The 25334-nt window shown below is 50.0% G+C and overlaps 1 protein-coding gene across 1 annotated transcript; it reads left to right on the top strand.

Annotated features, from left to right (window-relative positions):
• The first annotated feature begins 9730 nt into the window (after positions 1 to 9730).
• Positions 9731 to 25126, top strand: CUZD1 (CUB and zona pellucida like domains 1). The gene is made up of 9 exons (XM_062215176.1): positions 9731 to 9812; positions 12130 to 12280; positions 15916 to 16130; positions 17509 to 17659; positions 18140 to 18357; positions 19181 to 19353; positions 20351 to 20742; positions 22812 to 23080; positions 24951 to 25126. Exons 1-9 carry the CDS (start codon positions 9731 to 9733, stop codon positions 25124 to 25126), a joined length of 1827 nt encoding a protein of 608 aa, XP_062071160.1.
• The last annotated feature ends 208 nt before the right edge of the window (positions 25127 to 25334 follow it).

Genomic DNA, 25334 nt, shown 5'->3' on the forward strand with positions numbered 1-25334 from the left:
AAAGCAGCAGAGGATGGCCCAAGTGCTTGGGCCCCTGCATCTATGTGGGAGACCAGGTAGAGTTCCTTGCTCCTGGCTTCCACCTGGCCCAATCCCAGCCACTGTGGCCATCTGGGGAGTGAGCCAGCAAATGGAAGATATCTCTCTCTGTCTCTGTAACTGTGAATTTCAAATGACTAAATAAATCTTAAAGAAAAAAGAAGTGGAGCCAGGTCTGAGTGATGTAGGGTCTGGAGAAACAGACAAAACAACAGAAATACCAGTACACAAGTACACGAGTGCAGGAAAGTTGACTGTAGCCGAGGTGAAGACTCCCTGGGATGTACTGAAATTCTAGGCTTATAAACTTCACTTCAGTGTCATGGAGAGAAATGACAGGTAGTGGGGTGCGGTTGTATTAGATGGTCTTTCAGCATCTGTTGCATTTGAGACTGACTTGTAGCAAGAACGAGTAAAAATTCAATTGCAGCAAAGCCTGTTAATTTCATGTTTCAGACCAAAAAGGGTTCCCTTTTATAAGTGGCAGTATATTAATGCCCTGTGGCAGGCAGAGTGCTCAGGTTGCCCCCGAGGTTCCAGCCCACTGGTGCAGTCCTGTGTAATCCCCTCCCTGGGAGGGTGGGCTGGACCAGAGAGGGTGCTGGGATGTCACGCAGGATCAGTCAACTTTGAGTAAATCACAAGAGATCAAGTGAGCCTTTAAAAGGAGGCAGAGCATCCCAGAGGTGCTTTCCTGCGGCCTGGAAGGAGAAGTGAACTGCCTTGTGGTGAGCGGCCAGTGAGACGCAGGTCTACAGGTGCTCAGTGGCCTCTGGACAAAAGCCAGCAGGAAACCAGAACCCAAGTCCTGCAGCCGCAAGGAGCTGAATTCTCCATTTAGTAGAATGTAAACTCCAGGGCCGGCACTGTGGCGTAGTGGGTAAAGCCTCTGCCAGCATCCCATATGGGTGCCTGTTAATGTCCCGGATTCTCCACTTCCGATCCAGCACTCTGCTATAGCCTGGGATGGCCCAAGTGTGTGGGCCCCTGCACCCGTGTGGGAGACCTGGAAGAAGCTCCTGGTTCCTGGCTTCAGATCAACGCAGCTCCTGCCATTTCTGCCATTTAGGGACTGAACCAGGAGATGGAAGACCTCTGTCTCTCTCTCGCTCTGTCTCTCTCTCTCTCTCTCTGTGTAACTCTGACTTTCACATAAATAAATAAATCCTTTTTAAAAAGAGAGATGGGAAGTAATGGTATCAAAGATAAAATCAGGCAAGCTGACTTAGGAGAAGATGGTCCTCGGGGATCTGGCTCTGTCTGCGGCGTGCACTCCGGCCCTCAGTGACTTGCCACAGTAGCTGCGCAGGTGCAGCCGCTGCTGTCTACTGGCATAACCCTGGGGTGTGGCGTGAGCAGAGTCAGGACGGGACTGACTCCCTTTGACCATGTGGTGAAGGCAGAGACCTTTGAGTTGAGAATGCTGGGCACAGGTGTCTTGGAAAGCGGTGCCCGTTTTTTCATCAAACTGCTTAGTGTTTTAGCTAAGTTCTATATGTGTGTCCATGTAAGCAGTTTTACATATTTATCTATTTAGAGACAGAGGGACACAGAGAAATAGAACCAGCACCTATATGCTGGTTCACTTCCCAAATGCCCAAATGCCTACAAGGTCTGATGGCCAGGGCTGAAGCAAGGAGCCAAGAACTCTAGACAGGTCTCTCACGTGGGCGGCAGGAGTGCAGCTGAATGAGTCTTCATCACCAAGGTCAGCATTAGCAGGGAGCTGGAGTCAGAAGCTGGAGCTGGGTATTCACTTCCAATGGGGGACACAGCCATCTCAACTCTAGGCCAGCACCCCTCCCTGGTCAAGTATTTTGTAAATCCATGTTTGTCTAATTTTCTTTTCTTTTTTTTTTTCTTTTTTTTTTTTTTTGACAGGCAGAGTGGATAGTGAGAGAGAGAGACAGAGAGAAAGGTCTTCCTTTTTGCCGTTGGTTCACCCTCCAATGGCCGCTGCGGCCGGCGCATCGTGCTGATCCAAAGCCAGGAGCCAGGTGCTTCTCCTGGTCTCCCATGGGGTGCAGGGCCCAAGGACTTGGGCCATCCTCCACTGCCTTCCCGGGCCATGGCAGAGAGCTGGCCTGGAAGAGGGGCAACCGGGATAGAATCCGGCGCCCCAACCAGGACTAGAACCCGGTGTGCTGGCGCCGCAAGGTGGAGGATTAGCCTGTTAAGCCACGGCGCCGGCCATGTCTAATTTTCAATACATGTGCAGTACTGGAAAAGTTTTTGATGCCTCTAGTATTTTTTACTTAGTGGCCAATATTTTTTACTTACCTGTTAACCATTTTGAAATGAGACTGTGAGGGGCCAGCACTGTGGCATAATGGGTAAAGCCACTGCCTTCAGTGCCAGCATCCCATATGGGCGCCGGTTCAAGTCCCAGCTGCTCCAGTTCCAATCCAGCTCTCTGCTGTGGCCTGGGAAAGCAGTAGAAGATGGCCCAAGTCCTTGGGCCCCTGCACCCTCGTGGGAGACCCCGAGGAAGCTCCTGGCTCCTGGCTTCGGATCGGCACAGCTCCAGCCATTGTGGCCAATTGGGGAGTGAACCAGTGGGTGGAAGACCTGTCTCTTTCTCTCTCTCTCTATCTCTCCTTCTCAAATATATAAATAAATCTTTAAAAAAAAAGAAATGAGACTGTGAGATTGCAGTATTATTTTGCAGTAAAATGACAGATGGGGAAAGAAAAGAAAAGGCTTGAAAACATCCTAGGAAGAACTATCACTGCTGGATAGCTTGGATGTCACCATAAAGGCAAAAATCTGAACGGTTAGGTGGGAATCTAGCATTCTAAGCAACAATGAAGCTTACTGACGAAGCCTTCAACTCAGCCTTAGCCTTCACTTCCTGCTGGGAAGAGCCTCCAAGTCAGCCAGAGGTGAAAACTTAGGGCCCTGCTCACAGCCCTAAGCTTCCACACGGTCTTGCACACATGCATGGTCTTCCAGACTCCCAGAAAATGTGCCAGAGATTTTCAAAACCCATGGGGACATCTCATTCCCCGGAGTTTCCTTTCACCGTTTTGGCTAGGCTATCATTCAACCCACAAGTTACCTACCAACTCAGACAGCCAAGAATGTAACCCAGTTGCCTGCAAGGTCCAGTGGGAAGGATCAATACCTTCTACCCTGGAGACATTTCCTAAGAGATGTAGGGCAGTGGGCAGAAGTGTTCACCTGGCCAAGGACACAGCATACCGAGTGTGAGCTTGAAGGACTTCCAGAAGTTGTCAAAAGAGTTTGCAGCCATCCCAACAGGAAAGACCAGCCGCATGTCCTGCAGAGGGCAGCCTGCAGTGAGGACGAGCCCCTGCCTCGCTGCCCAGAAGTCAGTTCCAGCCCCGTAAGTCACGGCAAAGGAAATCTTGCCGAGCAGATCTCCGAGGTCATGGCTGCTCAACAGAGCCCCGCAGGTTCAGGCCCTGCCTTCCGAGAACCCACCTTGAACTCTGTCTCTGTCAGGAATCTTCCCAAGAGGAGTTCACCAGGAAGCCCCAGAGAGGACCCAGAGCCCAGTGAGGCCAGCTTACCCCCAGCCCAGAAGCTGCACCCGAGCCCGGGAGCTGCCAATTGACAGCTCACAAGAAAATGTCACCTTTTCCTTTTTGATGTTTTCCTACGTATTGAGGTAGGCATGAAATAGCTTGAGAATGTCTTGGAACTGGGTACAGTGAAGGAAAACCATTTTATATGTTTTTAAGGAAAACACGTAATCCACATGTGAGGGAGTTCATCCCTCCCTCCCCATGAGTCTGATGGCTCTGCTTACATGGCCTGTTACATGTGTGTGTGTCGCTGGTGGGGAGGTGTGTGTTTACTTCCAAGTCGTCTGGCTGAGGTTTCCTTAGAGGTATAGCACATCGTGTTTCTGCCATCGTGTTCTGTTTGTAAGATCATTATAGTTCTTTGTTATGTGTTTCCATATCTAGTGATTTTTTATTAAAATATGGCCCTTTTTTCCTAACAAAATAATCATCTTTGCTTTCTGTAAAGCTGATTCTTAACTATAGAAGTGCTGTGAATATTGGCACGATTGTTGGATAACTACTACAGCCTCATATAAAACTAGAACTATTTAAACAGCAAATAAATTAATAAGATAATTGCCTGCAATGGCTTTGGCCAAAGCGCCTTGGGGAGAAGGGTTACTGCCCTGAGTTGTCTCCATGCTGTGTCAAACACAGCTTTGCAATTGTGGCCTTTTTTTTTTTTTTTTTGTAATATTTATTTATTTACTTGAAAGGCAGAGTTACAGAGGCAGAGAGGGAGAGAGAGAGAGAGGTCTTTTATCCCCTGGTTCACTCAAATGGCTGCAACGGCCAGAGCTGGGCCCATCCAAAACTGGGAGCCAGGAGCTTCTTCCAGGTCTCCCATGCAGGTTCAGGGGTCCAAGCACTTGGGCCATCTCCCCACCGCTTTCCCAGGCCATTAGCAGGGAGATGGATCAGAAGAGGAGCAGCCAGGACATGAACCGGCGCCCACATGGGATGCTGGTGCTGCAGGCAGAGGCTTCACTACTCTGCCTCCACTCCAAGTCCTGCCGTTGCGGAGTTCCAGGCCATCAGCAGGCAGTGAAATACTGACCTTGTCTGGATGGGAGGCTTGCAGGAGCTCCTCCTCCGCCTGCTCCTCTGGAGGATGCGCTGCAACGCGGGCTGTCACGTTCAAGGCTACTGTGGAGCCAGTGAGTGATGGGACCGGGACACCAAGCTCTGACCACACCGAGGTTCATTCGCGTCTCAGAACGAATGCTTTCTGGGCTACTGTAAGCCTGTAGCTATTCCCAGTGTCCTGGAAGAATTGACTCTGGACATTTTCTGTCCAGTTTCCATGCGAGTTTCTGGGAGTTCTTGTGCCGCAGTTTTTGTTGGCATCATCTCTCCTGTGGTTCTCAAGTTCACCCAGGTTTTAGCTGGAGCGACAAGGAATAATATTGTAGTTAACATAACTCCCGCAGTTAGGTGAGCTGACTTTCCCAGAAAGAAGTATTTTTTTTTAAGATTTATTTTGTTATTTAAAAGAGTTACAGGGAGAGGTAGAGACAGAGAGAGAGAATTCTTCCATCTGCTGGTTCACTCCCCAAATAGCCGCAATGGCTGGAGCTGTGCTGATCCGAAGCCAGGAGCCTCCTCTGGGTCTCCCACGCAGGTGCAGGGGCCCAAGCACTTGGGCCATCTTCCACTGCTTTCCCAGACCACAGCAGAGAGCTGGACTGGAAGAGGAGCAGCCAAGACTAGAACCAGCACCCATATGGGAAGCCGACTCGTCAGTCCAGGGGTTTAACCTGCTGTGCCACAGCGCCAGCCTAAAGAAGTATCTTGAAGTCACAGAAAGCTGACAAAACCAGTTATCCGATTCAGCTTGCTTTTTTAGCATTTTTCATCTTAACCATAGAGCATGATATCATGCTGATGAGCCTCTGAGTCCTCTTAAATGGCCACATAGCTTCATTGTGACTGAAACATAAAAGCTAACCTGGTTTTTGTAGTAGAAGGTTTAGAGATATGTGTTTTTAAATGGTACCCTCCCCATAGTACTTTCCTTTCATTTTATTGAAGTCCCCAATTTTCTTTGGATTAGCAGATTTTGAATTTGTTTGAGGGAAATAAAATCTGAAAAGGAGAAACCAAGATTACATGATTTAAAATGATATTGGGGGGTGAGATGGCATCATGGTGTGGCAGGTTAAGCCACTGCCCGTGAAGGCCAGCATCCCAAATGGGCGCTGGTTTGTGTCCTAGCTGCTCCACTTCTGATCCAGCTCCCTGCTAATGGCCTGGGAAAAACAGTGGAAGATGGCCCAAGTGTTTGGGCCCCTGCCCCCAACATGGGAGCCCCGGATGAAGCTCCTGGCCCCTGGCTTCGGCCTGGCTCAGTTCTGGCCATAGCTGGACTCTGGGGGAGTGAGGCAGCAGATGGAAGCTCGCTCTCTCTGTCTCTCTGTGTGATGATAACTTCAAATAGAAGAATAAGTCTTTTAAAATACAGAGTATTGGGGCCTTCCTGTGTCCATGGGTGCTAAGTTCTATCTGGGCATGGGGTGGAATTCAGAACCCTGTGACAGAGCTGGTGTCCAGAGGGCTGATGTCACACAGCCTGTGTCCCTACTGGCATAGAAGTTGAGGCTAGGTCCTGGCTGTCCATTCCCCAAGCTTGGGTGGAAGACTCCACTTCTAACAGCGAGCTCATCAACCCTGAATCTTAGTCGTTAGAATTTTATTTAAATTCCCGAGAAGATGCCCTGTTTCCTGAAGTTTGTGTCATTTGTAATTGTTGTTTTCTGTCGGCTCTCGTCCAGCCATGACTTTGCACGCAGTGAGTACGCTCTGGCTGTCCCCTGTTTCTCTCCTCACCTGGGCTCACCTGTGCCCAGTCTCAGAGAGTAAACCTGTTGATGATTCAGGATTGGATTAAGACTTAAGAGTTAGGATTTCGGGGGAATAATGGTACTTGTCAGTGATAATCAGACACTTTTTTTCCCCTCAAGTACACATTATTTACAAAATGAATTTACATAATCTCATTGTTGAGACAATGACACTTGGCAGTATTTGTTCCCATAGGTCTCTGAGCCTGATGTCCAGACTCCAACACTGGACACAGTTCAGGAGGCCCAAGTGTGAGGGCGTAAACCCACTGGGACCAGGGCAGGCCTGTTTGTTAGTTTTTTTTTTTTTTTTTTTAAGATTTATTTATTTATTTTGAAAGTCAGAGTTACAGAGAGGGAGAGACACACAGATCTTCCATCTGCTGGTTCACTCCCCAGATGGCCCCAACAGCCAGCGCTGGGTCAGGCCAAAGCCAGGAGCCAGAAGCTTCACCTGGGTCTCGCAGTGAGTGGCAGGGGCCCAAATACTTGGGCCGTCTTTCGCTGCTTGTTACATGCCATTAGCAGCATCAAAAGTAGAGCAGCCAGGACACGAACCAGGGCCCGGGTGGGATGCTGGCGTCAAAGGTGGTGGCTTTACCAGCCACACCGCCAGTCCCCCTGTTGGTTATTCATAGTGCATGTTACTGGCTATGAAAGAAAAAGATTCTTCCTGAGGCTGGCACTGTGGCGTAGCGGGTAAGACCGCCGCCTGCAGTGCTGGCATCCCATATGGGCACTGGTTTGAGTCCTGGCTGCTCCACTTCCGATCCAGCTCTCTGCTATGGCCTGAGAAGGCAGTGGAGGATGGCCCAGGTCCTTGGGCCCCTGCACCAAGTGTGGGAGACCCGGAGGACGCGCCTGGCTTCGGATTTGCTCAGCTCCAGCCATTGCGGCTATCTGGGGAGTGAACCAGCAGATGGAAGACCTCTCTCTCTCTCTCTCTCTCTCTCTCTCTGCCTCTCCTTTCTTTGTGTAACTCTGACTTTCAAATTAATAAATCTATAAAAATTTTTTAAAAAGAAAAAGATTCTTCCTGATCTCTCTCCTGGTTTCCTCCTCTCTGTATTTTGCCTTTTAGTCCCTTTCTATCAACAAATAAATAGCCTATCTACCCCTGGGCTGGGGTGGGCCCCTTGCCCTCCTTGGAAGCGGATCTGCAGTTTGGGGTCCACTCCGACTCCGCTGAGGGGAGTGGGCTGAGCTGCTCTGCGGCTGGGGTCTGGGAGGCCGTGCCTCTTGTCGACGTGCACCGCTTTGCCTAGGTGGATCCAAGAACTTCGACCTCCGGACAGTGATCCTGCTCATCATCGGTGGCAGCATCCTGCTAGCCGTAATCATACTGACAGGCATTGTCATCGGCCTGTACGTCAAAGTGTCCAAAGTGCTGAAGTGAGTCATGTGCGTGGGACTGGACAGCGCCCCTGCTTGGGGCCCTGGGCTCGCTGCCTTTTTGTTTTTTTAATATTTATTTATTTATTTGAAGGGCAGAGTTACACGGAGAGAAGGAGAGGCGGGGTGGGGGTGGTGGTGTCTTCCATCTGCTGGTTCACTCCCAATTAGCCGCAACGGACGGAGCTGTGCCAATCCGAAGCGAGGAGCCAGGAGCTTCTTCTGGGTCTCCTACATGGGTGCAGGAGCCCAAGGATTTGGGCCATCTTCTACTGCTCTCCCAGGCCATAGCAGAGAGCTGGATGGGAAGTGGAACAGCCAGGGCTTGAAGCGGCACCCATAGTGACGCCAGCACTGCAGGAGCGGCTTTACCTGCCATGCCACGGTGCCGGCCCCGACTCGCTGCTTGGCGGGCTGAAGCCCTGAGTTCCCTGCTGCCCCGAGAATTGTCAGACTGGGAGGAAAGAAAAATTCTGACCCCGGCTTTGTGTTTGTCGTTTCCTAAGGGCTGCAAGGGAACTTTTTTGTGTAAACAGTCATTTAGCCAAGGACATTCAGGACCACGTCATCCCCGTGAAAGCTTTCACCACGGATTCCTGTCGTGCGCTCCCGTGCTGTGATGACTGTAATGTGTATGCGAATTTCGATCCCCTGCCACCTTGCTACTGTGACACCAGTGAGGGACTCTGACTCGGGAAATTTGGGCACTAAAATCTTCATGAGCAATATTTCCCTCTTATTAGAATGTCTTACTATCCAATCCGGTTCTGTAGTATTTACATTACACGATTTCTGTACAATGTTATTTTATGTACTTTTGAGTAAATGTACGGTATTAAAAAGAACCTGTGTCTAGTGTTTTGCATTTGCTGTCAACATCCCTGTTCAAGAGTACGCGTTACCCACGAGGACCTGGAGCAAGGTGTTGGGGCCATTACACTGCCCTGAAGGAGAGCGTCCAGCTCCTCTCCACGCCCACGAGGACAGTCCCTGTTGGTCTTGGGGCGTCTGAGCCCCGGCCAACTGTGCCAGGCTGGGGTGCAGCGCCGGGCTCCTGGCACCACCCCCCCCAGCTCCTCCCTGCAGACTGTGCTGCGTTGTCCTGAAGGGGGCGCCATGGGTTGGGCGAGACGGAGGTCAGGCAGGCAGGACATCTGGGGCTGAAAATGGTCTGCCCTCGTCCTGTGGGGCTGAGCTCAGCGTCCTCAAGAGAACTCAGAAGACCTGCGACCCCTCCTGGTCACACCTGCCTTCGCCCTGACGTGGGTCTGTGCTGACCTGGCCACCCGTGTCTGCAGTGTCACGGGGACCTCCAGCCCAAGGCCAAAGCCCAGGCTCCCTTGACCACAATGTGGGCAGTGCTTCTGTTCTGCAGCCCCCGTGTCCTGGCTCCTTCCGCGGAGCCTCCTGGAGCACACACTGGTCAGCAGGGACAGCTGGACTCCTCCTCCCCCTCCCGCTCAGGGTCAGCACCTGGCGGGGTGCCTGAGTGACCCGGCCGGACCCAGAGTGCCTGTGCCACTCCTGCCTCCCCCGCCCTGCAGTCCTGGGGACTCGAATGGCTTCCATTCTTGGAGGACTGTGGAGGCCCAAGGAGTCAGCGTCGTCACCCGTCCAGGCAAAGGCTCAGTCCCCCAAGCAATTTCCCAGGGCCTGCGTGGGCCAGCTGCTGGGGGGTCCCCGTGCCGAGCTTTAGCTGGGCCCGGCGGCAGACCCTCCTGGGAGGGGTCAGGGACACAGACTGGCTGTTGGGGATTGTTGGTCACAGTCCAGTCTCCCGGCTGCTAGGTTCTCATGGAAGTTTACGCCTGGGTGGCTGGAGCGGACACGTCTCCCTGGACATGGCCAGGATCTTATCTGCCCAGATAGCCAGGAAACAGAGAGAAGTATAAAAGGCTGCAGCCCTTGGGCTTCCTAAACCCGACAGTGATGGAGGTGGTGAGAAGGCTGCTCTCTCTGGCCCTTCTGACGGCCTCATGTTTGGCGGAGTCGAATTCCACCGAGGCTGAAGGTAAGAACGTGGCAGATTTCTCAGCCAGAGCAGGGGGGCCCCTTTCAAGAGGTCTCTTCCAGGAATTTTGCAAGCTTTTGTATCTGCTGATGACGCCAATACAAAGAAAAGTTTATTCCAATACTCTTTATGGTATTAATACTAATTTTATTCAGGCCCCTGTGACATTGTACAAGAGTCTTTCAAAAAGTTCATGGTAATGAAATTAAAAAGTGTTTATTTCAGGGGAAAAACTTTGAAATCCACGCTAACAAAGGGTCTTAAGTTTGTTCATGGAAAATGTGTAGTACAAAAAAATGCATATGTTTCAAACATTTTTGCACCAAAATAAACTATCTTTTCCATTTTTTACAAACTTTTTGAAATACTCTTGTACATAAAAATATGAGAAGCATATTGAATTTCACTGGGTAATTGCGCAACTAAGAGTTTACTTTTAGGGAATTATCTATCTATATCTATCTATACAAAAGTGTGCACATTACATAATTGGAAAAAAAACCCAGAAATTTCCATCACATATCCCAACATAGTTAATCTATACTAAGAAATATTCTTTGGCAACTCAAAAAGTGACATTGATCTGTAAAACACATGTCCAAGATCTACATGAAGCCACTACCTCGAGGGTGGCACTATGGCGTAGTGGGTAAAGCCACCACCCACAATGCCCACATCCCATATGGGCACTGGTTCTAGACCCGGCTGCTCCACTTCTGATCCAGCTCCCGTGCTAATGGCCTGGGAATAGTAATGGATGATGGCCCAAGTGTCTGGGCCCCGCAACTCATGTGGGAGACCAGGATGAAGCTCCTGGCCTTGTCCTGGCTCAGCCCTGGCCATTGTGTCCATCTGGGGGCATGAACCAACAGATGGGAGATTCTCTCTGTTTCTCTCCCTCTCTCTGTAACTCAGACTTTCAAAAAAATATCTTTTTTTAAAAAAAGATTTATTATTATTTATTTATTTGAAAGGCAGAGTTACAGAGGCAGAGACAGAGGCAGAGGTCTTCCATCCACTGGTTCACTCCCCAGATGGCTGCAATGGCTGGAGCTACGCTGATCTGAAGCCAGGAGCCAGGAGCTTCTTCTGGGTCTCCCACGCATGTGCAGCGGCCCAAGGACTTGGGCCATCCTCTACTGCTTTCCCAGGCCACAGCAGAGAGCTGGATCAGAAATGGAGCAGCCAGGACTCAAACCAGTGCTAATACGGGATGCCTGCACTGCAGGTGGTGGCTTTACCCACCACGCCAGAGTGCCAGCCCCTAAAATAAATCTTAAAGAAAGAAAGCACTATCTAAATTTTGTACCAGAAATTTGATAGTATTTATATTTAAAATATACGCTGTGGTGCATTTAGGAAATTTTGAAGTAAAAAGGAAGGGAAAAGGAAGAAACGTGAGTGTTTGCAGCAAGTTTTCCACAAGCTCTGGCTCTGGGTGGACGAGATAATCAGCTGCTTCTTTTCTTTGATTGCCTTTTATTTCTGATATTTTACTAATATGGTATTGGTAGCTATTTGTGGGTAAAAATAAAAGATTGTTTTTTATTATTTTTTTAAAAGATTTATTTATTTGAAAGTCAGAAGTTACACAGAAAGGAGAGGCAGAGAGAGAGAGAGAGAGAGAGGTCTTCCATCCACTGGGTCACTCCCCAGATGGCTGCAACGGCCAGAGCTGTGCTGATTCGAAGCCAGGAGCCAGGAGCTTCTTCTGGGTCTCCATGCGGGTGCAGGGGCCCAAGGACTTGGGCCATAGCAGAAAGCTGGATCGGAAGAGGAGCAGCCGGGACTAGAACCGGCGCCCATATGGGATGCCGGTGCTTCAGGCCAGGGCGTTAATCCACTGCGCCACAGCGCTGGCCCCAAAAGAATGTTTTTTATAAGGACATTGGCACTCATCCATCACAGATAAGAAAGAAAGTGAAAAGCTTTGTTCCTAAGTAAATGAAATTTTTGACCATTATATCTATTTGGCAAAATGTGTATTCTGGTTCCATTTTTAATTGGGTTCTTTGTTTTTTTTTGTTATTGAATTATAAGAACTTTTTATATGTTATAGATGTGAAGGTTCCTTTTAAAACCATCTTTCTTAAGGCCTACATATATTCTCTTATCTTTTATGGGCCATACGTATGCTTCTTCTCAAAGGCTCCAATAAGTGGCGTGAACGGTCGTGGCTTATTTTGAAGTGAGCCACGTGGCTCATGATTAGTGCTTGCAGCTTGTGTGGCTGTTCTGCGTGGGAGGTGGATTCCCATCACCGGGAGAAGGGCAGGGGCTGCCCACTTTCCTCAGTGCGAACTGTGGTCTCTACCAGGCAGATCAAGCTGCAGGGCCAGCCTGGGAGGGAGCAACGCAGGAGAGACACACAAAACCTTCATTGTGAACCTGAATTCCGATGAGGACTGCATTTGGACCATAGAAAAACCAGAGAACAAAAGCATCAGACTCGTCTTTTCCCACGTCCAGTGAGTAGAAGCTTCGGTTTCCTGGAGGTGGTGGCTGGACTCTGGCCACGCTGGTGTTGGTTTTGGGGGTGAGGGGCTCTGTGGGAAGGATCCAGCTGCTGCTAGGTGGCAGCAACACCCATGACCATGAGGATGGACTTTGGACGAGGGGTTGCGTCTTCCTTGACCATTGCTGCTGCTGCTGATTGCTGATTGCTGATTGATTTCTGATAGCTGGTTGATTGCTGATTGCTGCTAGGCACTGATGGCTTTGTGCTCAGCCCTAGCTCAGAGGTTCTGTGGGGTCAGTATTAGCATCACAGACAAGGGAGGCTGAGAACCTGCTGACGTCATCAAGGCGTGAATGGAATGACCAGGATAGTATGTGGCTCGTCCTGTTCCGTTTCCTAGGTCTTTTTTTTTTTTTTTTTTTTTTTTTGACAGGCAGAGTGGACAGTGAGAGAGAAAGACAGAGAGAAAGGTCTTCCTTTGCCGTTGGTTCACCCTCCAATGGCCGCCATGGCCGGCACATCGCGCTGATCCGAAGCCAGGAGCCAGGTGCTTCTCCTGGTCTCCCATGGGGTGCAGGGCCCAAGCTCTTGGGCCATCCTCCACTGCACTCCCAGGCCACAGCAGAGAGCTGGCCTGGAAGAGGGGCAACCGGTACAGAATCCAGCGCCCTGAGTGGGACTAGAACCCGGTGTGCTGGCACCGCAAGGCAGAGGATTAGCCTAGTGAGCCGCGACGCCGGCCCGTTTCCTAGGTCTTAAAACACTACTTCATGATCCCAAACTTTGCTGTGCGTTAAAGCCAACAGAGGAGCTCCCAAAGCCCGAGGGCCTAGGCTGCACCCCTGCAGTTAGATCCACAGTCTGAGGGTACAGCTTGGCTATCCGTATATTTTGAAATGACCATACATTCTTTTTTTTTTTTTTTTTTTGACAGGCAGAGTTAGACAGTGAGAGGGAGAGACAGAGAAAAAGGTCTTCCTTTCGTTGCTTCACCCCCCAAATGGCCGCCACGGCCAGTGCGCAGTGCCAATCTGAAGCCAGGAGTCAGGTGCTTCTCCTGATCTCCCATGGGGTGCAGGGCCCAAGGACCTGGGCCATCCTCCACTGCCCTCCCGGGCCACAGCAGAGAGCTGAACTGGAAGAGGAGCAACTGGGACAGAACCGGTGCCCCAACCAGTACTAGAACCTGGAGTACCAGCGCTGCAGGCAGAGGATTAGCCTAGTGAGCCACGGTGCTGGCTGACCATACATTCTTAAGTGTTTTTTGATAAGTGCCCAGGCAACCCCCGTGTGAGGCCACACTGAGAACAAGACGCTGTGCTGCAGACCTTCAAGGTTCCTCGAGATCTGCCCCAGTCAACCCTCCCACAGCCCTCTGGGGCAGGTGCAATTTAATTCTCATTAAGGGGCCGGCCCCGTGGAGCAGCAGGTTAAAGCCCCAGTCTGCAGCTCCGCATCCCACATGGGTGCAGTGAAAGTCCCGGCTGCTCCACTTCTGATCCAGCTCCCTGCTAACGCGCCTGGGAAACAGTGGAGGATGACCCAAGTGCTTGGGCCCCTGCACTCATAGGGGAGACCCGGAAGAAGCTCCTGGCTCCTGGCTTCAGATCAACTCAGCTCCGGCCATTGCAGCCATTTGGGGAGTGAACCTGCAGATGGAAGACCTCTCTCTCTCTCTCTCTCTTTCTTCCTCCATCCCTCTGTCTCTACCTCTCTCTGTAGCTCTGCATTTCAGATAAATTTTTTTATTAAATCTTAATTCCCATTCAGCAGACAAGGAAGCTCGAGGAAGTCATTAAGGGACCCGAGGCTGCAGAATAATAAGAGTAGGAGAGGAACTGAACCAAGCAAGCTGGCTCCAGAGTCCCTCCCCTCACCCTGTGCAGGGGTCCCACACCACCGCCACCAGGAGCTCACGGAGAGCTTATTAAGGCGCGATTGCGTGCCCCGAAGTCTCCAGGGTCACAAACCGATGGCATAGATGGGACCTGGGAAACAGACTCCCAGGTGATGCCGAGGCTGCCGGCCCAGGAGCCACGAGGAGCCACGCTCTGAGCACCGTGGCCGTTCTGCTGAAGCCAGGACCGCCTTCCCGTTATTCCTCAGCGGAACAAAAGAGCAGGGGCGCTCGAGTCTCCTGGGACGACAGAGCCTTTGGAAGCACACACCCTCACCGTGCTAAGGGAGAGGAAGAGAAAGCAGCGTGGGAAGAACAGGGGTAGAGGGAATCCACATTCAACTTTTCCTGGACACTTCCTGTGGCCATGCCTGCGGGAGGTGTAGCATGTTCAGGATGTAGGTTGCGATATCGCCATTTTACAGGAAAGCAAACTGAGGTCAAGAAAGACCAATTTCTTCCAAAGTCATACAACAGGTGAGTGACTAAGGTGGACGGGTGGAGACTTCGGAACTGATTCTCAGCTAACATTTTTTATTTTGGAACGAGCAAGCATTCCTGGGTACTTCTGAGGAAACAGGGCTTCCAAGTCTGTGGGAAGATGGAATCAGAGGCCGTGTGCACATTTTCCATGGACTTTTGGAATGTCCTGCCCATTTCTCCCAAGTTACCTGGGGCACATAGCCTCTGTGGGCATTCGGAGAGACTGAAAATGAGCAAGGCGCAGTGGGCTGCTCAGAATGAGGGAGCGGCGAGCGGGAAGGAAGGGGCGTCCAGGTGATGCTAAGGTTTGCTTGGTTTTAAGAAAGTGTCCGTGGTTGGAGGGTGAACCAACGGCAAAAAGGAAGACCTTTGTCTCTCTCTCTCACTGTCCACTCTGCCTGTCAAAAAAAAAAAAAAAGTGGCTGTGGAAGAAGAATCGCGTCCCTCTCCACAGCCTTGGATCTCAGGTGCGACTGCGGATAGCTCAGAAGGCTCCGCACCACGGGAACAGGAGAGACGGAAAGTGGTGCAAGGAAAAAGCCCTGGACTCGGGGCCATCCTCAGAGGGCACCTGTGGGGCTGTTCTAGGGGCACGGTTTACTGCCAAGCACTGCACCTCCCTGAGCCGCTGAGGCTGCTGTGGGGGAGGGGTGGCAGGTGGGAGAGTGGTGGGGTTGTTTCTGTGAGGTGGTGTGGCAGGTGGGAGAGTGGTGGGGCTGCTGGTGTGAGGTTTGGTGTGGCAGGTGGGGGAGTGGTGGGGCTGCTGGTGGGAGGTTTGGTGTGGCAGGTGGGAGAGTGGTGGGGCTGCTGGTGGGAGGTTTGGTGTGGCAGGTGGGGGAGTGGTGGGGCTGCTGGTGTGAGGTGGTGTGGCAGGTGGGGGAGTGGTGGGGCTGCTGGTGTGAGGTGGTGTGGCAGGTGGGAGAGTGGTGGGGCTGCTGGTGTGAGGTTTGGTGTGGCAGGTGGGGGAGTGGTGAGGCTGCTGGTGTGAGGTGGTGTGGCAGGTGGGGGAGTGGTGGGGCTGCTGGTGTGAGGTTTGGTGTGGCAGGTGGGAGAGTGGTGGGGCTGCTGGTGTGAGGTTTGGTGTGGGAGAGTGGTGGGGCTGCTGGTGTGAGGTGGTGTGGCAGGTGGGAGAGTGGCGAGGTCCCAGTGCCAGCAGATGTGCAGCTGCTCTGTGAACACAGTGCCACCGTGAGCAGAAGCCTGTGTTCTGTTAACCCTGCCTAGCTTAGCGGCTTGTCCCCAGCCACAGCTGTGTCTGTCCATAGGCTGGATCCAGATGGAAACTGTGAAAATGAAAACATTAAAGTTTTTGATGGACTTCCTACAAATGGGTATCTGCTGGGGACGGTCTGCAGTAAACACGACTACGTGCCTGTGTTTGAATCGTCAGCCGATACACTGACATTTCAGATAGTCACCGACTCCACCGCACTTGCAAGGACTGTCTTTGTCTCCTACTACTTCTTCTCTCCTGACACCTGTAAGTCCTCCTTTACACAACCTTGGCCCTGACCCCCTGCAAGCACAGGTTGCACGCACCCCTGGGGTGGTGGGGGAGGTCGTGATCCCAAGGCTGCCTCTGCTCCCTCGGGGGTTCCTCCCTGTGGGAGAGCAGTCCATCTCTAACTGGAGTGTGCTAAGAGTCACTGGGAGAGCTCATCACACCACAGACCTGACCTGCTCCCCCAGAGACTCCAATCCCCTGGGAGTCCTGGGAGAGGCCCATGAATTTGCTCTTCTGACCAGCTCCCAGGTGAGAGAGAGAGGGATGGGGCTGGTCAGATGGCCACAGGTGAGGGCCACTGTGTTAGCGCCCAGAGCAGAACCTCCACATTAAAGGCTGCTTCTTTGTAACCCTGAGGTCTTCTGCACAGACTTCTGGCTCACAGAGCTGGGATGGGGCTGTAGTGTTTAACCTTCGTGTTTAACAAGTCCCTGGGTGACGCTGGCAGGCACTGGGAGCACACGATGAGAAATGTTGACCTAATTTGTCAGATGTGACACAGTCTGCTCTCACAGCACCTACAGCCCCTTGTGACCTAAGCAGGGTGTGAGGGACTTCTGGGAAAGCTCCAGCCCGGTTTTCCTTCCAAGGTCAAGAGCCGAACATGTTGCTCTTGCTTGAAACCCTGATTTCTTGGTGCCAACAAATCGACAGGCTGGAGCGGTCAAGGTTTTCCCACACCAGCCCCTGAACAGGCCACCTGTTCAAACTTGATCTCTAGCCACTGCCCAACACCCATCCTATGCCTCAGCCTGTCCAAACCATTTTACAGCTCCCTAGAAAGAGACTTCAGTGTTGTCTCTCCACATTTCATTTCCCCTCTGCTGGTTTGTGTACTTACTGGGGGACAGGAGAGACCATGAAGATTCTTGAAGCTTCATTCACCTGTCTTGAGCTCTGAGTGGTAGCAGGAGGAAGGCAGGCAGAGGGAGTATCAGGGGAGGCAGACCTATTTCTGCAGGGCCAACAGCCTGAGGAAAAGAAAGGTGGCTGGAGCCGCAGGTCACTTGGTAGTGGCCCAGGAGACTGGAAAGCTTGGCTGGAGCTAAGTGAGGAAGGGCCTCCAGCGCTGGTCCTGGGAGTGGACATTATTTCTGGAGCTAAGTCCAGGTAGAGGCTCCCTACAGCCAGGACAGCTCTTAGGCTGCCACTTTGGTACGGCTCACTGAGCAGCATACAGATTCACTCTCTGTCCTGCTCCAGTAGGCAGAAAGCCCAGTCAAAGGAGGATGAAAAGGGGAAGAGAGAGGCAGAGTGGTGTGCGCGGGAGACTTTGAGCTCCAGGCACAACTCAGGAACTCAACGAAGTCTCCAATTTGATGCACACCCTTGGTCGTCTTCTCATTCCCTCCAGCTATTCCGGACTGTGGCGGGTACCTGGATGCACTGGAAGGTTCCTTCACCAGCCCCAATTACCCAAAGCCCCATCCTGAGCTGGCTTACTGTGTGTGGCACATACAAGTGGAGAAAGGTTACAAGATCAAACTGAGCTTCAAAGACATTTTGTAAGTACTGCTGTGGGAATAACGGCATCTGTGAGCCCACCTGGCACCTGGGGTACCTGGGGAAGACAAGTTAAAACACAGAACCCAGCATCAGTAGACACTTTCCAAATAATTACGTAGAAAGGGAAACAGTGGTACTACAGCACTGAACTTGACTTTTTCGGAAGATTCCAAGGTTCTGTTGGGGACTGACAAAGCCTCAGGTTGATCACCAAAAACCTGAGAGGCAGGGGTCATCTAAAAGTTCACAGAAAATGTGTATTAAGAAAAAAACTAGGCACAGATTTCAACATTGTTTTTGCATTAAGACAAACACCCAACATTTAATTCCATTTTCCACCAACTTTTTGAAGTACTTTTGTGCCACTGAAGGACAAAAGCCCGCGTGCTTGAGTGGGGTTGTGGGGTGACAGATGGGGTGATGGGGAATAGCCCTGGATTGGTTTGAGGAGTGTGCTCACCCAGCGCCCTCCTTCTCAGCCTGGAAGTAGACGACAACTGCAGGTTTGATTTCGTCGCCATCTATGACGGCTCCTCCACCAACTCCGGCCTGATCGAACAAGTCTGTGGTCGCAAGAAGCCCACCTTCGAATCTTCTTCAGACTCCTTGACTGTTGTGTTATCTACCGATTATGCCAACTCCTACTGGGGCTTTTCTGCTTCCTACACTTCAATTTATACCGAAAATGTCAACACCAGTAAGTCCTAGTTTATGTTCCTTGGCTGTTTGGAGCTCGCTGAAGATCCCACACGTAGAAACTGCTGCTTAGCTTTTAGCCTGCCTGTGGCTGCCGCTCTGCCCATGGCTGTCACACACACTCGCCAGCAAATTCAGTCTGCAGCCTGGGACTCAGGCGTTTTTGTTTTGTGTTTTTTTTTTTTTTTTTTTTCTGGACAGGCAGAGTTAGTGTGAGAGAGACAGAGAGAGAGAAAGGTCTTTCTTCCGTTGGTTCACCCTCCTAATGGCTGCTACAGCCGGCGCTGCACCGATCCAAAGCCAGGAGCCAGGTGCTTCCTCCCAGTCTCCCATGTGGGTGCAGGGACCCAAGCACTTGGGCCATCCTCCACTGCCCTCCCGAGCCACAGCAGAGAGCTGAACTGGAAGAGGAGCAACCAGGACTAGAACCCGGGGTGCCAGCGCTGCAGGCAGAAGATTAGCCAAGTGAGCCATGGCGCCGGCCTGAGATTCAGTTTTGTGAGCTGTTCAACACAGGAGTAGATGAATGGCTTTGGTCAATTGAAAGAGATTTCTTCAGAAAATATGGACTGTTTAGTGCCTTCTACAGAGACACAATTAAAAATATTAGGTTTGAAGACTGTAGCATAGCACCAAACAAGGTGAATCAGTTTGTTGGCTCACTCAGGCTTCTGATTATTGTCTAAGGAAAAATGAGTTTTGACATTTTACACTTGTCTGTTCACTTGCACACATAGCTCCCCATGATCCAAACTTCCTATGTGGCATAAATGTAATTATCTTTTTTTTTTTTTAATTCTCTCTCACTTTTTTTTTTCTGACAGCGTCTTTAACTTGCTCTTCTGACAAGATGAGAGTCATCATAAACAAATCATACCTGGCATCATTTAACTATAATGAGAATAACTTACAACTAAATGACCCAACCTGTAGACCGAGGGTATCCAATGTTGTGGAATTTTCGAGCCCTCTGGATGGATGTGGCACGATCAAACAGGTGAAGTGAAAGGCTGGTCACTGCCTTTTCCCGGTGTCAAATGTGTGCTGGGTGATACAGTCTGGGTGAGGCTTGCTGGATGCTTTAACAAACGACTCTCAACTCTTAGTGGCTGCACACGTGACAAGCATGTGCAAGCATGTACATGCACACGTTCACTCACACACACGCCCCAGACCTCTGCTTTCATGTTCAGGGTGACTGGCAGGTGGATATCTTTATTGGAAGACCCTCTGGGAGAGTTTGGACGTCCAGATGTTGAGGGTTTCCTAGTCTACCGCAGCATTTGTGCAGCAACTCTCTGCTTGTCATGCTTGCTAAACATCTGGCTGGGTGTTTACTCTTCCCTGCCTTTGTAAAGAAAGAAGGTAGAACACGGCTTACCTTCCACGTGGAGGGCTGTAGTGTGGTATCTGAGTGGCAGACCTCACACATTTCCAGCCCGTGGATCCTGTAAGGATACACACCATGGACTTTCGCCCAGGAGGTTAAACAGCTATCCAATTGAAGAGAATGGAGGTTATTCTGGAAGAATTGATAGGACAGAGATGAATCTTTTTTGTTGTTGTTAAAAATGAGCACACGAGCTTTGTGACACTGTGGGCCTTTAGGGAACGTGACCTGGCCGCACCTGTTGCAGGCTCTTTGTCTCCAAACACCTTGGGAGCTGCCCACTAACTGTGCCGTAGTGTAGGACTACCGAGTCCTCATGGGGCTGGAGATTTGCATTCAAGCTGATTTTAGTGTCACTGAAACCAGTTCTGTCCGATCCTACCTGCACGTCTTTCCCACGGAAGCTGCCTCTCTTATCTCACACTTTCTTCCTTCCCCAGAACGTTTCCTCAATAAAACCCACTGGAGGTGCAACGTTTCCTGACACAGAAGCTGTTATCTCATGATCTAAAAAACCGAAATCTCCACCTGCAAGTGTTGCTTCTGTGCTGTAACGTGTTACTGGGCTGAACATACAAAGCTCGCACCCCATCTTGTTCTGCAGGTGGAAGACCACTCGATCACCTACACCAACGTCATCAGCTTCACCGTGTCCCCGACTTCCGGAATCATCACCCGACAGAAGCACCTCCAGATCATCGTGAAGTGCGAAATGGAAAACAATTCCACCGTGGAGATTATGTACATAACGGAAGATGACGTCATACAAAATCAGATCACACTGGGCAAATATAACACAAGCATGGCTCTTTTTGAATCCAGTTCCTTCGAAAGGCCTCTACACGAATCACCGTATTATGTGGATTTGAACCAGACTCTTTATGTTCAAGTCAGTCTGCACGCCCCAGACCCAAATCTGGTGGTGTTTCTTGATACGTGTAGAGCCTCTTCCACGTCTGACTTTGGCTCTCCAACCTATGACTTAATCAAGAGTGGGTAGGTAGTGATGTGACTGGTGCCGATGTTCCTTTGTGAGTAACAGTGGTTTTAATACAGTCATGCTTTGTGCATGTGTGTATATGATACACTGCTGCATGTGTATATACATTTGGTCTAGTGCTACTACTGTAGACTTTTATTAATCTTAATCATTTTATAAAGTGCAGTTACTCTGTACTGATCACAAATAGGCTAAGACATTCACATAGACACAGCCACACCCTCTAGAGTTTTGAGTGTTTTTACAGAATATTTACGAGTGGGAGAAAATTTATTTTTTGTCAAGAATGCTCTATTTGTGTTTTTTTTTTTTTTTACATTATGGTTATTTCCAACAAAAACTCAGAAGGTTATTTTTTGTGTGCTAACTTAAGAACATACTGTTGTTGATAGCATTCACATGACCTTCTTAAAAAGTATGAAATTCTTTTTTAAAATTTATTTATTTGAAAGACAGAGTTACAGAGAGGTAGAGGCAAGAGTGAGTGTGAGAGAGAGAGATCTTCCATCCGCTGGTTCACTCCCCAAATGGCCAGGGCTGGGCCAGAACAAAGCCAGGAGCTAGGAGCTTCATCCAGGTCTCTCACCTGGGTGCAGGGTTCCAAGCACTCGGGCCATCTTCTACTGCTTTCCCAGGGGCATTAACAGAGAGCTGAATCGGATGTGGAGCAGCTGGGACACGAATTGGTGCCCATATGGGCTGCTGGTGCTGCAGACGGCAGCCTAACCTGCTGCGCCAGAGATTCTTTTTTAAGAGAAAAAATTGGGACTGGTGCTGTAGTGTAGCAGGTAAAGTGAGTGCCTGCAGTGCTGACATCCCATATAGACACCGGTCCTGTCCCAGCTGCTCTCCTTCCTGTCCAGCTCTCTGCCAATGGCCTGGGAAAAGCAGCAGAGGATGGCCCTGCCACCCACATGGGAGACCTGAAAGATGCTCCTGGCTTTGGCCTAGCCCAGCCCCAACTTTCAGCCATTTTGGGGGTGAGTCAGCAGATGGAAGACATTCTCTGTTCCTCCCCCTCTCTGAAACTCGACATTTCAAATAAATAATCTTTAAAATAAAAGAGAAAAAAATTCATCCCCCCTCCAAAGCTGATGGATTATAACTAAATTGGTGAGACTTACATTTATAACAAGCACGGAAGGAAAGCTCTTTAGCTCTAATACACGGGTACCAAAGAGCTAGAGGGAACCTTGCTCTCTTACCCAGGAATCAGAGCTGCAGCCTTCGCTAGCTGTAGTCTGAATTAAAAATTTTGTCTTTTTTTTTTTTTTTGACAGGTAGAGTGGATAGTGAGAGAGAGAGAGACAGAGAGAAAGGTCTTCCTTTTTGCCGTTGGTTCACCCTCCAATGGCCGCTGCGGCCAGCGCATCTCACTGATCCGAAGCCAGGAGCCAGGTGCTTCTCCCGGTCTCCCATGCGGGTGCAGGGCCCAAGGACTTGGGCCATCCTCTACTGCCTTCCCGGGCCATAGCAGAGAGCTGGCCTGGAAGAGGGGCAACCAGGATAGAATCCGGCGCCCCAACCGGGACTAGAACCCGGGGTGCCGGCACCGCAAGGCGGAGGATTAGCCTGTTAAGCCACGGCGCCGGCCAAAATTTTGTCTTTCTAGAGAGAGATTTGGATTCACACATTAGACGGACGGGAGACGCCTTTGTGTTGATTCCTCTTGGTATGAGAAGACTGAACTGAGCTGCACACTGTGGTGCAGATTAAGCCGGCTGTATCAGGGCTCCGGATGAGTCCTGGCCGCTCTGCTTCTGATCCGGCTTCTTGTTAACGCGCCTGGGGAGGCAGCAGATGATGGCCCAAGGACTTGGGCACCTGCCACCCATGCAGGGGAGCCCGAGGGTGTTCCTGGCTTCTAGGTTTGGCGTGGCCCAGCCCTGGCTGTTGTGGCCGTTCTGGGGGAGTGAACCAGTTTAGGGAAGATCTCTTTCTCCGCCTCTCTGTTTCTCTCCTTCTGTCATTCTTTCTTTCAAATAAATAAATTTTGTTTAAAAAAAAAAAAAAAAAAGACTGAGTTCCCGTGCAGAGTCTAAACATGTCCTAAACCGTGTTCCAGGTGTAGTCGAGATGACACTTGTGAGCTGTATCCTTTGTCAAGACACCACGGGAGGTTCCAGTTTCGCGCCTTTAAGTTCCTGAGGAGTCTGAACTCCGTGTACCTGCAGTGCAAGGTTCTGATCTGTGACAGCGGCGACGAGCAGTCTCGCTGCCATCAAGGCTGTGCCGACAGGAGGAAGCGAGAAGTCTCTTCCTACAGGTGGAAGGCCGACTCTGTCATAGGCCCCATTCGTCTGAAAAGGGATCGGAGTGCGGGGGGAAGCTCAGGTACGAAGAAGGCCGTCTCGTGCTCCAAGAACACCTCAACCCCTGAGACGCTGCTCAGCTCTAGCCGTTCCTGGGCACACCTGGGAGATCCATCACAGAGGCTCTAGCAACTGAGCTATGTGTTTTAAGCACCCAGATTAACATGGATTTCCATCTGCTGGTAACACACTAGTAACTCACCTTTGAGTATGAGTATATTCCCTCATTTCTTTTTTAAGATTTATTTATTTATTTGAGAGGCCGAGTTACAGACAGAGAGAGGGAGAGGTCTCCCAAAGGGCTGCAATAGCCGGAGCCGGGCCGATCCAAAGCCAGAAGCTTCTTCCAGGTCTCCCACATGGTGCAGAGGCCCCAGCATGTGGGCCCTCTCCCACTGCTTTCCCAGGTCACAGCAGAGAGCTGGACTGGAAGAGGAGCGGCTGGGATTTGAACCTGCTCCCACACGGGATGCCAGGGCCACACGTGGAGGCTTAGCCTACTATGCCACAGTGACAGCCCCAGTGCCCTCATTTCTAAAAACAACTCTCTTTAGCTTCCTGAATCCTTACTATGGATGCTAGAGCAGATAACTGAATAAGAAGCAATGCATTTTAACTCCCAAATGAGGAAGAAGCAAAACAAAACACAACAACCAGCATCCACACGATCGCCTATTTGAAAAAAAAAAAAGTTAGGTTTTGAAAGCAGAAACTGTTATAGTATCACAGTTCTGCCTTGCTTCTTTTGAGAGGGTTGATACTTATCAATCCACCAGGTTGCATGGGATAGAGGTGATGGCAAATACCCACAGACAGCACAAATTTGAATGGCTTTAGATGAGCTGCTATGAAATACAAACTCTTAGAATTATCCAAGGTGTAAGTGGCATTAAAAAAATCCGTGGCCTCTATCTCTATGTATTAGCATGGACCATAAAGCTATGATTCTGGTCTGCAGTGAAATATTTCTATGGCAAAAACAAAAGAATCCAAATGAAAATTAAGTACAATAGTAGTCTCAACACACTCAGTAAAAGGTTTGCATGGTATATCTCTAGATATTGATTGGAAATTAGTTAAAATTTGTGTATGAAAGCCATTAGAGAAATATATGTATTAGGACAGTATCCTTTTCCTATTTCAAGGGGATAAGCAAATCTTTGCTGCTGGTCAGATGCATTTTGACGACTATGTGTTGTCAAAAAGCCAGTTCTGAGGCTGCTAATAAGTGAACCTGCATTCCATTTGACTTTTGTGCTTGAATTTCACATGTTTTTCATGTGACATCAAGGAACCAAGTTAATTCAACCATTTGAACCAAGTAAATGTAACCATTAGCTAATTAAAATAGTTACTATTGGCTCCTCTGTTATTTTAGAATTTCATACTATGCAGTAATAGGACAGATTCATAGGGTAGGTAGTGATATTATAAACGTAACCAACATTTTGCAATGCTAATTCTTTTACAAAATTATTTCTGAGGTGGGCATTTAGCCTAGCAGTTAAGATGCTAGGTCAGTGGCCATGTCCCGTGTTAGAGTGCCTGGGTTTGATGCCCAGTGTTCTAACTGCAGCTTCCTGCAAATGCAAACTCTACAGGCAATAACAATAGCTCAGAAGTTGAGCCTCCCATATGGGAGCCCTGAATGGAATTCCCCGCTCCCAGCTTTGGTGTTGGCCCTGCCCTGGCTGTTGTAAGCATTTAAGGATTAAGCTAGCAGATGGAAGCTCCTATCTATTATCTATCATCTATCTGTCTGTCTGTCTATCTATCTATCTATCTATCTATCTATCTATCTATCTATCTCTATCTCTATATAATCTATATCTTTCTCTCTGCCTCTCAAATACGTTTTTAGATAATGATTTTCACTTGTTTCCAATTAACAGGCCATCCACACCAACCACAGGCAGAAGAAATGCGGAACCAGCCGTCTGATAGCCTGCACCTGGTTTCGTTTGCAGTCCTTGCCTTGAATGTGGTCATTGTAGCCGCAGTCGTGGTGAGGCATTTTCTAAATCAGCGGGCTGACTACAGATACCACAAGCTGCCAGGCTCTAACTAGTGGGCTCGGCTCCATGTGAGACACGATTATCCTGGTTGCCAAAGCAAACGGAGTCTCGTGGCTACACACGTCGTGAACAAACAAGGCCTGCGAACGTGGCCGCGGGCCTTGGTGTCACTGTGCTGGTGTGTTTCATTGCAGGAGGACTGGAATAAAGATGCATGATGTCAACACTCTGCTGTTAGTAACGAAAGGCACCAAAATATTA

Source organism: Lepus europaeus, chromosome 17, assembly GCF_033115175.1.
Source record: "Lepus europaeus isolate LE1 chromosome 17, mLepTim1.pri, whole genome shotgun sequence".
Lineage (NCBI taxonomy): Eukaryota > Metazoa > Chordata > Mammalia > Lagomorpha > Leporidae > Lepus > Lepus europaeus.

Bases quoted from the DNA above. Each gene is read 5' to 3' on its own strand.
- CUZD1 (XM_062215176.1), top strand. From the start codon at position 9,731: ATGGAGGTGGTGAGAAGGCTGCTCTCTCTGGCCCTTCTGACGGCCTCA. The intron at 19,354-20,350 runs GTGAAGTGAAAG...CTTGTTCTGCAG, and splicing joins GATGTGGCACGATCAAACAG to GTGGAAGACCACTCGATCAC. The intron at 23,081-24,950 runs GTACGAAGAAGG...TCCAATTAACAG, and splicing joins GAGTGCGGGGGGAAGCTCAG to GCCATCCACACCAACCACAG.